At 42.8% G+C, this 12907-nt stretch overlaps 1 protein-coding gene across 1 annotated transcript in view; it reads left to right on the top strand.

Annotated features, from left to right (window-relative positions):
- The window catches only part of igdcc3 (immunoglobulin superfamily, DCC subclass, member 3), a 128692-nt gene that overhangs the window by 78973 nt on the left and 36812 nt on the right, over positions 1 to 12907 (top strand). Inside the window, exons 3-5 of the mRNA XM_068018038.1 lie at positions 2459 to 2603; positions 4264 to 4394; positions 9950 to 10087. Of these exons, the coding sequence (XP_067874139.1) occupies positions 2459 to 2603; positions 4264 to 4394; positions 9950 to 10087 (414 nt within the window). The remainder of the gene's footprint in view (positions 1 to 2458; positions 2604 to 4263; positions 4395 to 9949; positions 10088 to 12907) is intronic.

Consider the following 12907-nt stretch of genomic DNA (forward strand, 5'->3'; position numbering starts at 1 on the left):
CTCAAGGACATCACCTTTGACAACGCAGCACATGCGCTGTTGTGTCAGCCTAGATCATGGGAGGAATTTTACACATCCCTGCAATGATGGCGAGGAGCCTCCTTGTTGCAAAGCGCAAAATAAAAAGTCAGGCACCCACTGATCGTAACTTAACATTAATTGTGGGCAGTGCGTGGCTGAATTCCGCTAACAACAAGCGATGATTCTCCAGCAGCCTCTATTAACAAAAACACCCAATGTGTATGCAATATCTGTGGGCTTTAAACCCACAACTTTCTAACTTCTAAGCAAAAGTACATTCGTCTTAGCCAAGCTGATATTAATATTAGGCAGTTTTAATAGCCTGCCCATATCCTGACTGCTAATGTCAAAGGGTTTTAAAAGTTCATGTTTACAGAGGTTGACAATTGAAAATTGGGCCCTTAAAAGGATGTTGTAAGAAGTCAGTACACAGATCAGAACACAGGTCAGGACTGTGTCCCACAGTGTTATTTATCCCTAATGCTGACCTTTCTTAGTCAGTAGTGATGGATCCTTAGTTTTGCCTTTCAAGGCCTTTCTTAAAGTAATTATAATTCAATTTTTACATTACATGACTGTTTACATGGAGCCTTTGAAATTGTTTTTGTTCGAATTAAGGGCTGATGTGGGTATAATGCTGTTAGTTTAATAGAATTAGCCCTTCAGTTTGTGCTAAATTCAATCAAAGGCTTGAGTTTTTACTTGCTGTTTGTGAAATGGCAGAGATTTGAAGCTCTGCCTCTCAGGATAGTTTTTTACGCTGCAGGGCAACTGATATTTTTACCACTGATCTGTCAGGATACTCCCAAACGTTGTTTGTCCCAGGACAGCGTTAAACATTCCCAATCACTGTGGCTCCCAGGATAGAGTTAGACATTCCCAATCATTGAGGCTCCCAGAATAGAGTTAAACATTCCCAATCACTGTGGCTCCCAGGATAGAGTTAGACATTCCCAATCACTGTGGCTCCCAGGATAGAGTTAAACATTCCCAATCACTGTGGCTCCCAGGATAGAGTTAAACATTCCCAATCATTGAGGCTCCCAGAATAGAGTTAAACATTCCCAATCACTGTGGCTCCAAAGAAGGGGTCAAGTACATTACTTCAACAGCGCAAGTGGAAGGCAAGGCTAAACGACATTCAGGCTCCGGTTGAGATGCTGCTGGTCCCAGCTCAGAAGTGACTGTCTCGTAGTAAGTTGAAAAGATTTTTTAACTTGGTTAAGTTAACATGGCATTAACAAGGCGGTAAGTCTACCGACTTGATTTTGAGGCTGTTATTGCTCCAGTCATACTGCTTTGGCTAGGTGCACATTCGTCCCGGAGAGTTCTGTGGTGAGTGTGATGTATATCAGAGTCCTATAGTGAGCAGTGTGTGTATATCAGAAATTTTTATAGTGAGCTCTATGTGTTATATCCTATAGTAAGTGTTGTTATATTGTCTTACCCAGTGTGTCTAATGTCTCAAACCCGGTGTTAGTATATAATTTCTTTATCCCAATGCTCCCCAGTGTGTATTCTCTCTATCCTAGTGATATTTGGTGCATAATAGTGTCTCAATCCTAGAATTTCCCAGTGTTATGTGTCCCTATCCCCGCGTTCCCTTATGTAGCCTCTGCATCAATATGTTGCAATTTGTATCTGGTTTGGAACTTTTATAAAATCTCTCTGCAACTCGTATTACATTATTATTATTTAATGTGTAATATTTTGTTTCAGTTTGCCTTCTTTGTTGTGTGAGGCTGAAGGGTGCGGGCACTTCTTTTCGAGCGAGCTTTTAACTGAATTGTGCTACTTCCCACAGCAATGGGCCTGGTGACGGGAGCTTTTCTTGTCATAAACTGCACTCTTGTGATTCCACAACTTTTCCAAGATATTCAATCTAAATGTTCTAATCTGTTGGAAATGATTGTTATTGATTGCTCGGTGAACCTGAATGTAAAGGTTCCAGCTAATCACTGTGACAATACTCTACAGGCAGGCTGCAGGTATCCTAGAGGCCTTTATGAACTCTGTAATGCCCCTCATTGCTAGCTATCGCGAGGATCTGCAAAAGGGAGAGCAAAGTGACCCTGGTGCAGCAGTGACTGGGTGCTGAGTGGCCGTGCCGTCAGCTGCCTCAGTCCTAAACTATGGAATTCCCTCCCTAAACCTCTCAGACTCTCCACCTCTCTTTCTTCCTTTAAGACACTCCTTAAACCTACCCCTTGGACCAAGCCTTTGGCCATCTGCCCTAATGCCACCATATGTGGCTCCGTGTCTACGTTTGACATTGAAGGTGCTATCTGAATATAAGTTGTTGTTGATGATGAGTTTCCTGTTGAAATGTTATTGTATTGCATGCACCTTCCAATATGTACAACATTTACAGCACAGCCTGTGTTGTCCTTCCCACTTGTCCCTAACTTTCCTAATGTTGCCTCTTTTCTCCCCCCAGCTCTGTCTCCGTTCCATGTGCAGCCCCAGTCGATGGTTGTAGAGAAGGGTGGCGTCGCCAGATTTCAGTGTCAGATCCATGGCTTACCCGAACCACTGATCATGTGGCTGAAGAATCGTAGGCCTCTTGAGCCCCGGGATGACAGGTATTGTACATCTTACATATTGGCATCAATCAGTTCTATCAGTAAGTTCTCCTTAACTATGATCATTTTATCCCAAAACCGTAATACGGGATTGGAGTAAATACATTTACACTGTATAGTTATAAGGTTACTATTTTTCTTATCATGTTAAAAATCAAGGCAAAACAATCACTTCAGAATACTACATCCTTTATAGAACTCTACAGTCCTTGAAAATGGCTATAATCCCTGCAGAAACTCAATAATCCACACAGAATTTTTACAATCAAATGAGAACTCTACAACTTGTTCTAATATCCCCACAGAATTCAGCAGCTCCTTCGGACCCTTGCGATTTCTATAGATTTCTACAGTCCCTTCAGAATTTTACGATCACTGCAAAACTCTATAATCTCTACTGAAACCTACAGTCCTCACAAAATTCTACAATCCCTGGTTCCTGAGTTTCTGTCTCTCCAGTTCCTGAGTTCATGTGTTCTTAACTTCCCAAAGTGACTGACAGAAGTAGTCTGAAAACAAGGCAAACAAGATGTAACAGGACTACAGATCCAGTTTGCCTAAAAGGTTTGACTGTATCGTCACACAAAAAAGTTACTGCTTCTACCCCATTTCCTCGAACAAGCACAAATTAAAGGCTTTTGCAGCATGCAAGAAGACTTCATTCTGGAGTTATTCCAAATCTAAGCATGGCAGCATTCTCACACAGAAACCATGTAAAATGCACTGCATCATGAGGGCATGGGTTCACACCCATGATTTCTCACTTGCTGGTTTCCTGACCTCCAATCCCAATAAATGCTAGACATTTCCTCACAGGAAGAGAAAATCAGATGGAAAGCCAACTGGTGTACTTTCACTAATCCACTAATGACCATCACTTCAACAAAATTACTGGGTGCTGGAGTGCAAGGATTAGTCCTTTCACTAGACTAGAGGCTGTACTTTGAAAATGTTCGGGTGGAGGGTTGGAATAGAACTTTAAAAGGCAACTTGACCAGAGAAATGGAGAAAACTGCCTCCATTACTGTCCTTACTGAAGAATGGTTGTTGAGGTAGGAGTAATACAACAAAATGAATAAAACCAGGGTTGCGGGGGGACGATCCACAGTATTCTTGCCTTCAATCTTACACTGTTGAGGGGAAATAATAAACAATGTAAGGATAGACTGAAAAACGTGGGGATTTTACACGTATACCCAACTGCTGTAGGAAGAGAATGATGGCATGTTCCAGATGTCTAATGAAAACGGCAGCAGTCCTCTTAAAACAACTGTCAGGGTGCAACAGCGCCATTTGATGGAAGAAAACATTACTACATATTTCCCAATTTAAAGTATCAAATATTAAAAATCATGAGAGATAAAAAGGACTTGTAGCTAGTCAGGCAGAGCCTATGCGTCAAGTGGTCACCAAGTCTGAGACATGGATAGGACCAAGCTGCCTTAACAATAGGCAGGCAGCCATGTCTTGTGGTACAAGTGTTATTTGGAATTAAAATCAATTGGAACCATTCAGCAGCCGAAGAAAATGATCTGAAGGATCACTAGTTTTCATGGAAATGAAAATCATCTGGTACATGGCAGACTGACTGCATGTTAAAAAAGAAAGCTGCTTCTCTCACTATTGGAGCAGTTGCTGAGCTGCCTTAATTATCTTTCAGGTTCACCTTTCTGCCCACGGGGGTCCTGCAGATTACACGAGTGGGAGAAGATGACAGTGGAATATACCAGTGTGTGGCAGCCAACACCGCCGACACGAGGCACAGCGAGGAAGCCAGTCTTACTGTGTCAGGTTAGTGCTATTTCTACTCATGCAAGTTGTTCGACCAAGAAAAAATAAAATGAACTTCCAGCTTCTAAGGCCTTTCCTTGAGTGCTGGAGCCATTGCCTCTGGCTCACTCATCCGAGGAAGTAAACCAGCCTAAAGACGCACAAGACCCCTGAGTGTCAGGCACTGCTGTTAAACTGGATATTGTAGCACAGTCCATTGACTGAGACTATCTGACAAAATCTAAAGACTGTCTGACATGGCCCAGAGCTTTAAATTCTTCAACACAGCTGGAGTCTGGTGCCCTCTGATACTTGGTGATTTGCATATCTTGTGCATGCCACAGTTGCATAGATGTATATACTCAGGACCCTTCAGACATGGTTTACTGAGGTGTGGGGGGTGGGGGGGGGGGGCATTTCATTGTGAGCCACTTTTACAGGAGGTTTCATCTTGGCTCTGTCAGAATGCATCTCATCAAATCTGCACTTACCTAATTCCCTGAGGTATTTGATTTGAGAGCAGTGCTTAATTGTTTCTAATATTAGAATTTCAAAGATGAGCGCAGCACATTACCAAATCATTAATATTCATAATCTGGATTGATTGCCTGGCCCAGCACAAACAGAACTGTTCACATGGCCTTGAAAATTGTCTTCTGATATTCAATGTCACATAAAGGCTTGCTGTCCCACTGCTGCACTTGACATAACAGAATCAGCAGTGAACTAACTTCATGATCTCTGTTTGAAAAGAGCATTAAAATGAAAGCAGTCTTCAGTGTGTGGCTGAATGCTGCTAAGTGAGAACAAAAGTCTCCTACACACACTCGTTAGAGGCCCATGAGCAGGTTGGTTATCCTACTCCGATTCTACCCTCTCTCCAGAAGCTGGCGTGGGATGCTACATGTTGCCCTTTAGTACCTCTCCCATGCATCATACTGGCTTTCACATTGACTTTTAACCTTGGTGGGCCAGTTGAATGTAAACAGCCAAGTATTTTTAGACCGGTGGTGATGAAGACCTATTTTTCTTCCTGGGTCTTAGTGCCCACCACTGGTAAATGTGACACAGTGATGGCAGTGTGATCGCGTTGGATTTAGACACACCCCTTGGACTTTGTTACAACTTCACAAACATGGGTGGTAATGACCTGGAACTTGCTGCCGACAACGGTGATGGAAGCGGAGACAATCAATGACTTCAAAAGGAAATTGGATGGCCACTTGAAGTAAATAAATTTGTAGGGCTATGGGGATCGAGCAGGGGAGTAGGACTGACTGGATAGATCCATGGAGAGCTGCCATGGACCTGATGGGCCAAATGGCCTCCTTCTGTGCTGTAAAAGACTCTATGTTGCAACTTGAGGGGTAAACTTCAGAGGAACATTGCATTTAGGTTGCTGTTCTAAAACCCAGATAGTAATAAACTAGGGCCTCATGCGTAAGAAAGAAAAAACAAAAGACTTGCATTTGTATAGCGCCTTTCATGACCACCGGATAGCTCAAAGCACTTTACAGCCAATAATGTACTCTTGAAATATAGTCACTATTGTAATGTAGAATTTAATTTGCACACAGAAAGCTCCAGCAATGTAATAACAACGAGATAATCTGTTTTTGTGATGTTGATTGAGGGGAAAAAGTTGTTTGAAATAGTACCATGGGATCTTTAACATGAACCTGAGGGCAGACAAGGCCTCAGTTTAACATCTCATCTGAAAGACGGCACCTCCAGCAGTGCAGCACTCCCTCCGTACTGCACTGGAGCGTCAGCCTTGATTTTTGTGCTCAAGTTCTGTAGTGGGATTTGAACCTGGAACCTTGTGCCTTAGGTGAGAATGCTACCAACTGAGTGACAGCTGACACTAAACCCAAACAACAGGCACTAATGAGCTGTTCCGCTGCAGGACATATCACAACGGAGTCTCGAAGCTGTCCTCATCCAGGATCCATTAACGTGCAATTTCCAGCAGGACTGAACAATGATTTGGAGTTTAGCTGCTTTCTTTCCCCTCTCCAGCTTAGTCTGGTGGTGCTGAAGATGATTGCGGTATTTCTGTGCTTCCACTGAGACCTGTGATTGCTGACCGACATTGGTTCCAGGTCTGGCAACACTTCCATTTTAAAATTCATGTCCTTGTTTTCATCACCTCTCCTTGGCCTGGTCTCTCCCCAGGTCTGCAACCTTCTCTAGCGCTATAAGCCTCTGAAATCTCTGTGCTCCTCCAATTCTGGCCTTTTACACATGGCCTATTTTAATCGCTTCATCATTGGTGGCCGTGTTTTCAGCTACCTCGGCCCTAAGCTCTGAAATTCTCTCCCTAAACTTCTCTACCTCTCTCCATCGCTCTCCTTCTTTAAGACACAGTTTAAAACCTGCCTCTTTGACTCCTGGTCACCCCTTAGGTAGCAAACTTTGTTTGATGATGCTCCTGTGAAGCACGGTTTTACTATGTTAAAGGTGCTACATAGATGCAAAGTTGTTGTTGTTGAGATAACCTCACTCAGCATGGACCAGAAATCGAACCTGGGATCTTCCTGGGCTGTATGGTTTTGCTGAGTCCGACATTAGACATGAATAAAGCATCGAAAGAACGCCACTCCAGGTGGAATGGAACAGAACTGTCACTACTAGTGAGCTGCCGCAACAAACAGTTCACATGTTTTAATGTGGATTGTACTATGGGGCGGCACAGTGGTGCAGTGGTTAGCACCGCAGCCTCACAGCTCCAGCGATCCGGGTTCAATTCTGGGTACTGCCTGTGTGGAGTTTGCAAGTTCTCCCTGTGACCGCGTGGGTTTTCGCCGGGTGCTCCGGTTTCCTCCCACAGCCAAAGACTTGCAGGTTGATAGGTAAATTGGCCATTATAAGTTGCCCCTAGTATAGGTAGGTGGTAGGGGAATTGAGGGAAGATGGGGATGTGGTCGGAATATGGGATTAATGTAGGATTAGTATAAATGGGTGGTTGATGGTCAGCACAGACTCGGTGGGCCGAAGGGCCTGTTTCAGTGCTGTATCTCTAAATATAAATAAAACAAAATATATATAAATATGTTCCCTCAGACTGTGAGATTCATATTTTGCTGAATTCAGGAGCTGCTGTTGATCATTGCCTTGGATGGATCCCAATATCACAGCGTTGCCATTTAACTAATTGCTATTAGTCTGAAAGAGATTCAGATGAGAATGAATGGAGGTGGTATTGATATTTATTACTCAAATCTCACTTGTCGACCCCAGTCCATAGAGTTAAACATGCTGATGTTTCCTTATTGTGCTCCCTGTGCTACAGCTTTTCAAATGGCATAAATAATTCAAATGATTGGATGCACTTGACAACAATGTGACTTTAATTTACCAAGCGAAGATTCTACGGTTTCATTATTTTAAAACGTTCTCTGCAAATGTTATCAACTGCTTCCAATTATTACCTTTTTAGTCTTTGGTTAGATTGATTTGTGGTGAAGTGCAGCATCTCAGGTTTCATTTATCACACCTCACAGCTCCAGAACTACAGGATCGACACAGTGCCCCTTGTATGCTGACCGCTGATAGATTTTCAGGGTGCTTGCTCGTAGGGCAATGCTTAGGTGCACCAACAAATATGTTTACTTCTCGCAATTCATCAGGTGACATTGTATCTCATGTGAGCAACCTGAAGGAGATACGGATAGAAAAGAGGTGTTCCGAAGAGAGGGGGGCGGTGGGGGGGGGGGGCGATGATACAACCTGGGGCATGCTCATTTATCGCTTTGCAGCTTTTCAGTGAATGTTTGGGTGTGAATCTGAGAGCAGGTTGCTGGCCTGCCTGCCCTGTCAGCCCTGTCAGTTGGAGCTGCGATTGGACAACAGGGATCGCTATAGAGCATCTGAAAATAAAAAAGGCGAGAGAAAAAAGAATCGAAGCAAGTCCAATGTCAGCTGAGGTGGTCCTAGAGGCACTTTGGCATCTCAGGGCTCGGAAGAGGAAAATGGCAGAGAAAATAATGGCTTAATTTTAACCCTGCTACCTATGATTCTCAGCTAGACGCGTCACAATGCTGGGTGCACTGAGCCTTTTCGTGATGCTGGAACTGACTTCAGCAATCTGAATGGAGATCATTTTGACTTTGGTTGATGGTGCAACACCATGGTGATTCTGATATTGATTCAGGCAGCAATCATAAATCTTCCCTGATTTCCATTTCCATTAAAGTTGACGGGAGAGATGTATAATAGATGGCGGAATCGCTAGCATCCATTTTACCCTATTACCCAATGTCAGCCGTGGTTCAGTTGGTAGCACTTTTACCTCTAAGTTAAAAGGTTGCAGGTTCAATTCCTGATCCATAGACTTGAGAACAAAAACCTAGCCTGACATTCTCAGTAGTGAGGAGGTGTGCGACTTGTCAGAGGGGCTGTTCTTCAGATGCGGTGTTAAACTGAGGCCCTGTCCCTCCTTTCAGGTGGACGTAAAAGATCCCAGGATGCTATTTTGAAAGGGAGTTCTCCCCAGTGTCCTGGCCAATATATATATACCCCTCAATCACCAATCATTAAAACAGATTATTTGCTCATTGTCACATTGCTGTTTGTGGGATCTTGCTGTGTGAAAATTGGATGCCATGTTTCCTATACTACAACAGCGATTACACTTTAAAAGTACTTCATTGTAAGCTGTAAAGCACTTTGGGACGTCTGGAGGTCATGAAAGGTGCTATAGAAATGCAAGTCTTTCTTTCGAATTTAACTCAATCCAGCCAAATTACTGAGCCAGTCTGTAGATCCAAAGCTCCACAGCCTCTGCAAAAATTCCCATCTTCATACTTCTTCAGAGGCACATGTATATTTATCAGGTATTATGTTCCTGTTTCAAGAGAGTGATCTCTATAACCTGCTCTTCCCCTTCTACAATCCTTGTGCTGTTGGGTCCTGGAACTTCAGCTTGTTTACAGTGAGGCATGCAGCTGTCAGAGGGAAAACTGGGGCCATCTGTGCTTCTTGTAGTGTAAATACACTTTGGGTAATTTGGTCTATTACCAGCCCCCACCTCCCCCCTTCTTCACACAGGACTGGGCGACTACCACAACAGTTTACTGTGTTACCAGCAGTAACTCGAGAATGACAAATGGGAATCCAACTCGCTACGTGAGTTCAAATGGGCAAAACTAAATCCTCAGTTTCATTCGTGAAGATTCAAGTGCCCATCATTTAGTCACCTGAATGCTTCAGAATTTTCTGCCCGCATTGCATTTTATTTTCTCGCATCTCCTTTAGCGTCGAGTGCTATTACTTAGAATTGGCTTGACATGTTTATGTTTATGTCTTAAGGATTAAAATAGGACATTGAAACCGTATGTGCTCATCTTCCCCGTTTGCTGATTACATCCCCATTTACCTTTTGGGTTTAAAAATAAACACAGATATCAATTACCAATTCAGGATTCCTTTGTCAAAAGTTCCTCTCTGGCCCCTCACAGGAAAAGCAGAAAGCCCCAAGAAGCAAAGGTTTTGCTGCACTGTTTATAGTCTTGCTCATGATTTAGCAACTGAACCCGTTTTATTTGTTATTTACTGGCTTCAACTTCTTTCCTCAGGATCTCACTCAAATGTTTATAAGGAGCCAGCGATCCTGGTAGGTCCCGAGAACCTCACACTGACCGTACACCAAACAGCGGTGCTGGAATGTGTCGCGACAGGAAACCCTCGGCCCATCGTATCCTGGAGCCGTCTGGGTGAGCATTTCCCCCTCAATAGTTCTTTGTGTGTTGGGGTTATGTTTGAGGCAAGCACCTGCCAGGAATGGTTATATTCAAAGGAAGGCTGTTTAAGGAGCACCACGTTCAATAAAACAACATTTAATAGAAGGGAGGAAAAAGGGATGCAGAAACAGTCTGGGTGAGACCTGAAAAAAGGACTCAGGGATTTGGGATGGTCTGTCTGAACTTTCCCCTTTCCAAACTTCTGAAATGATCTCTTGAATAGAAAGCCACAAAACCTGTATATTAGAAAAGAGTGGGAAGTGGAATTATGCATAATACTGGCATTGTGTAGAATTCGGAAGAATAAAGAAGTAATATGCTCATTATTTTGTATGGATACAGGTGCAATGTTAACAGGGTATAGGGGTATACCCTTAATTTTGTGTTAGTATAGTGCCAACATTACTGGGATAAAGGGAGAATGCCCCCTTCATTCTGTTCTGGTACAGTGTAGAAAAAGTTAGGTTACTTTGGAAAGTGCTTGATAATTAAATATACGAAGTTATGGATGAGACAGAATTGACAGCAAATTTATTACAAGCACAGTGGAAGGGTTAATAAACTTCATGGATAATGTGTGCATTTAAAGCATGTGAGGGGAACCAAGAAACTAGTTCCTCTGAAAGGACTTGATTAATAGTGGGTCATATCTGCCCTTCAAGGTCTTGCTTTATAATTAGACAAAGCCTGTTGGTGTGGAAGTTTAATTCTTTCCAATTGCATGTTAACTGTGTATTAATTGTTTTTAATTATATGCAGGTACTGGGAATTAACTGGGGTTTCACTTGAATACATATAAAGAGACACTTGCTGAAACTATGGTGTGGTTGAGTTAGGAGGTGTATGCTTGTAATGTTTAACTCTGTAAATAAATGTAAAACTGAGTAAAGATTGGCTCCAGTTCTATCCTTCAACTGGCTTTCCAGTGTATGACATTGCATCATGGAGTGATTGAACTGGGTCTCACTGGAGGCTGTGTTCTTTCCCAAAGGAAGAGAATTTGGCCTGTGAGTCACAACAAAACAAAACGAATGGCCAAAGTAAATTTAAAATACATATAGTGTATGGTGCAATATATATTACACATTTGTGGGCACAAGGACAGAGTCAGGTGGGACTGGAGAACAATGGTGTGCCCACATCCGTGTGCAGCAGGGTTTCTTAAGGTTACAGGTCTATATGAATGGATTCTGGGCAATGCAAGTACCCTGATGTATCCACATTACCATACCTGTATCTCAGTGCACTAGCCTCCTGGCATCTGCTGCAGTGCCCTTTCTTTAGTGCACCTGCATCAATACATTTGTCACTATCAATGTATCTACATTGATTAATCTGCAAGAAGGTATCTGTAGAAAAGTAACTACATTGATATCAGTTTATCTCCATTTGTCCAGTTTCGTCAATATATTTTTTACAGCACAAAATGGATACTGATTGTCATGACTGGGGAACAAGTTCTAGGACATAAAAGATAATTCAGAGCCACAAGTTGCTGTCTTTGAGGTTTTATTTATACAGTACAGGCACAGTTTAGAAACAAGTAGAACAATGATAGAGTAATAGCAAATCTTCATAGCCTTTTGGTGCCGGTGAATTTAGAATAATGAAACAGCTTTGTATTCATGCATTTTATTGAAATGCAACAGACCCCAACTATCATTCTGCTCTTAACTTTGAGCCCTGGGATTTGGCTGAAACCTCGCTTGCTTCCATCTCAGGTGTTAATGTACCACAAGCAGAGAGAATGAAGCATTTGATTTCCGGCGTGAAGCACAAGCTATCTTTATCAGAGGTTTGCTACGGGCTTTAAGTAGAAGGAGCTGCTAACCTTTCGGGATGTGTGAAATTGCAGTTAATACACCACAAACCCACCTGTACAATCTAATTGAGATGCAAGAGAAGTTGTTCTATTCATCTCATAAAAACTGGTGAAGTATAAAATAATCAACACCTAGTACATGATTCACTTCTTTCCACACTTCAGGTCATAAACCAGCCGAAATACATTGGCTAAGACGCACAGGTCTATTCTAATACAGAAACACTTAGGTAAATATACTAAGGCAGGCAGAAATACTGGAAGGTCCATCGACACAGAAATATTGACCTCGATAATAACCCGCTGCAGCACCCCATGGTGGGCGGGAGAGGGTCAAACCGTCAAATGTGCAAAATGTAACCCTGACCCACTGCACGTTACTGTTTTTTATGCTGGCATATTCCGTGGTGTCTGAGTATCCCACCATGGAGAGGCAGGAGACTTCATTAACATATTTAAATTGGGGTCTGACAGCGCAATTGGGAGCCCGATTGAAAGCTCACTGTGGCTGCGCAGGTTTCCCAGGGGGTGGGAAACCCAGCAGTGAAAGGGAGATGGGAGCTTCCAGCTCCGCAAGATGGGCTGAATTTTGTTGAGCTCCTGATGTTGGGATCCGTGGCAGCGGGTGGCTGGAAGATCATCACGGTAGTGGCCCGCCATGGAGTCCGACGCCATGAGTGCTGGACCCAATATTCCTGGCGGCGGCGAGGGTCCGTGGAGACAATAGAGACAATAGCTGTCTCTGAACAGTATTTTCCTAAACTCCCCTATCACAGGTGAATGTTGAATTTTGAATCAGATACTTCAAACTGAGTTCTAACCAAGCTGGGTGAAAAATAGCAATATGGCAGTTTGTTCCCAAAATAATATTTCAAACTGATAGCTATTAATGAGCTTTATTAAATTAAAGGTTGATATAATGGTTGAAGAGATGTAATTAAAATGGGGACACTGAAGATATCATTATAGTG

Source organism: Heterodontus francisci, chromosome 38, assembly GCF_036365525.1.
Source record: "Heterodontus francisci isolate sHetFra1 chromosome 38, sHetFra1.hap1, whole genome shotgun sequence".
NCBI classification, from domain to species: domain Eukaryota; kingdom Metazoa; phylum Chordata; class Chondrichthyes; order Heterodontiformes; family Heterodontidae; genus Heterodontus; species Heterodontus francisci.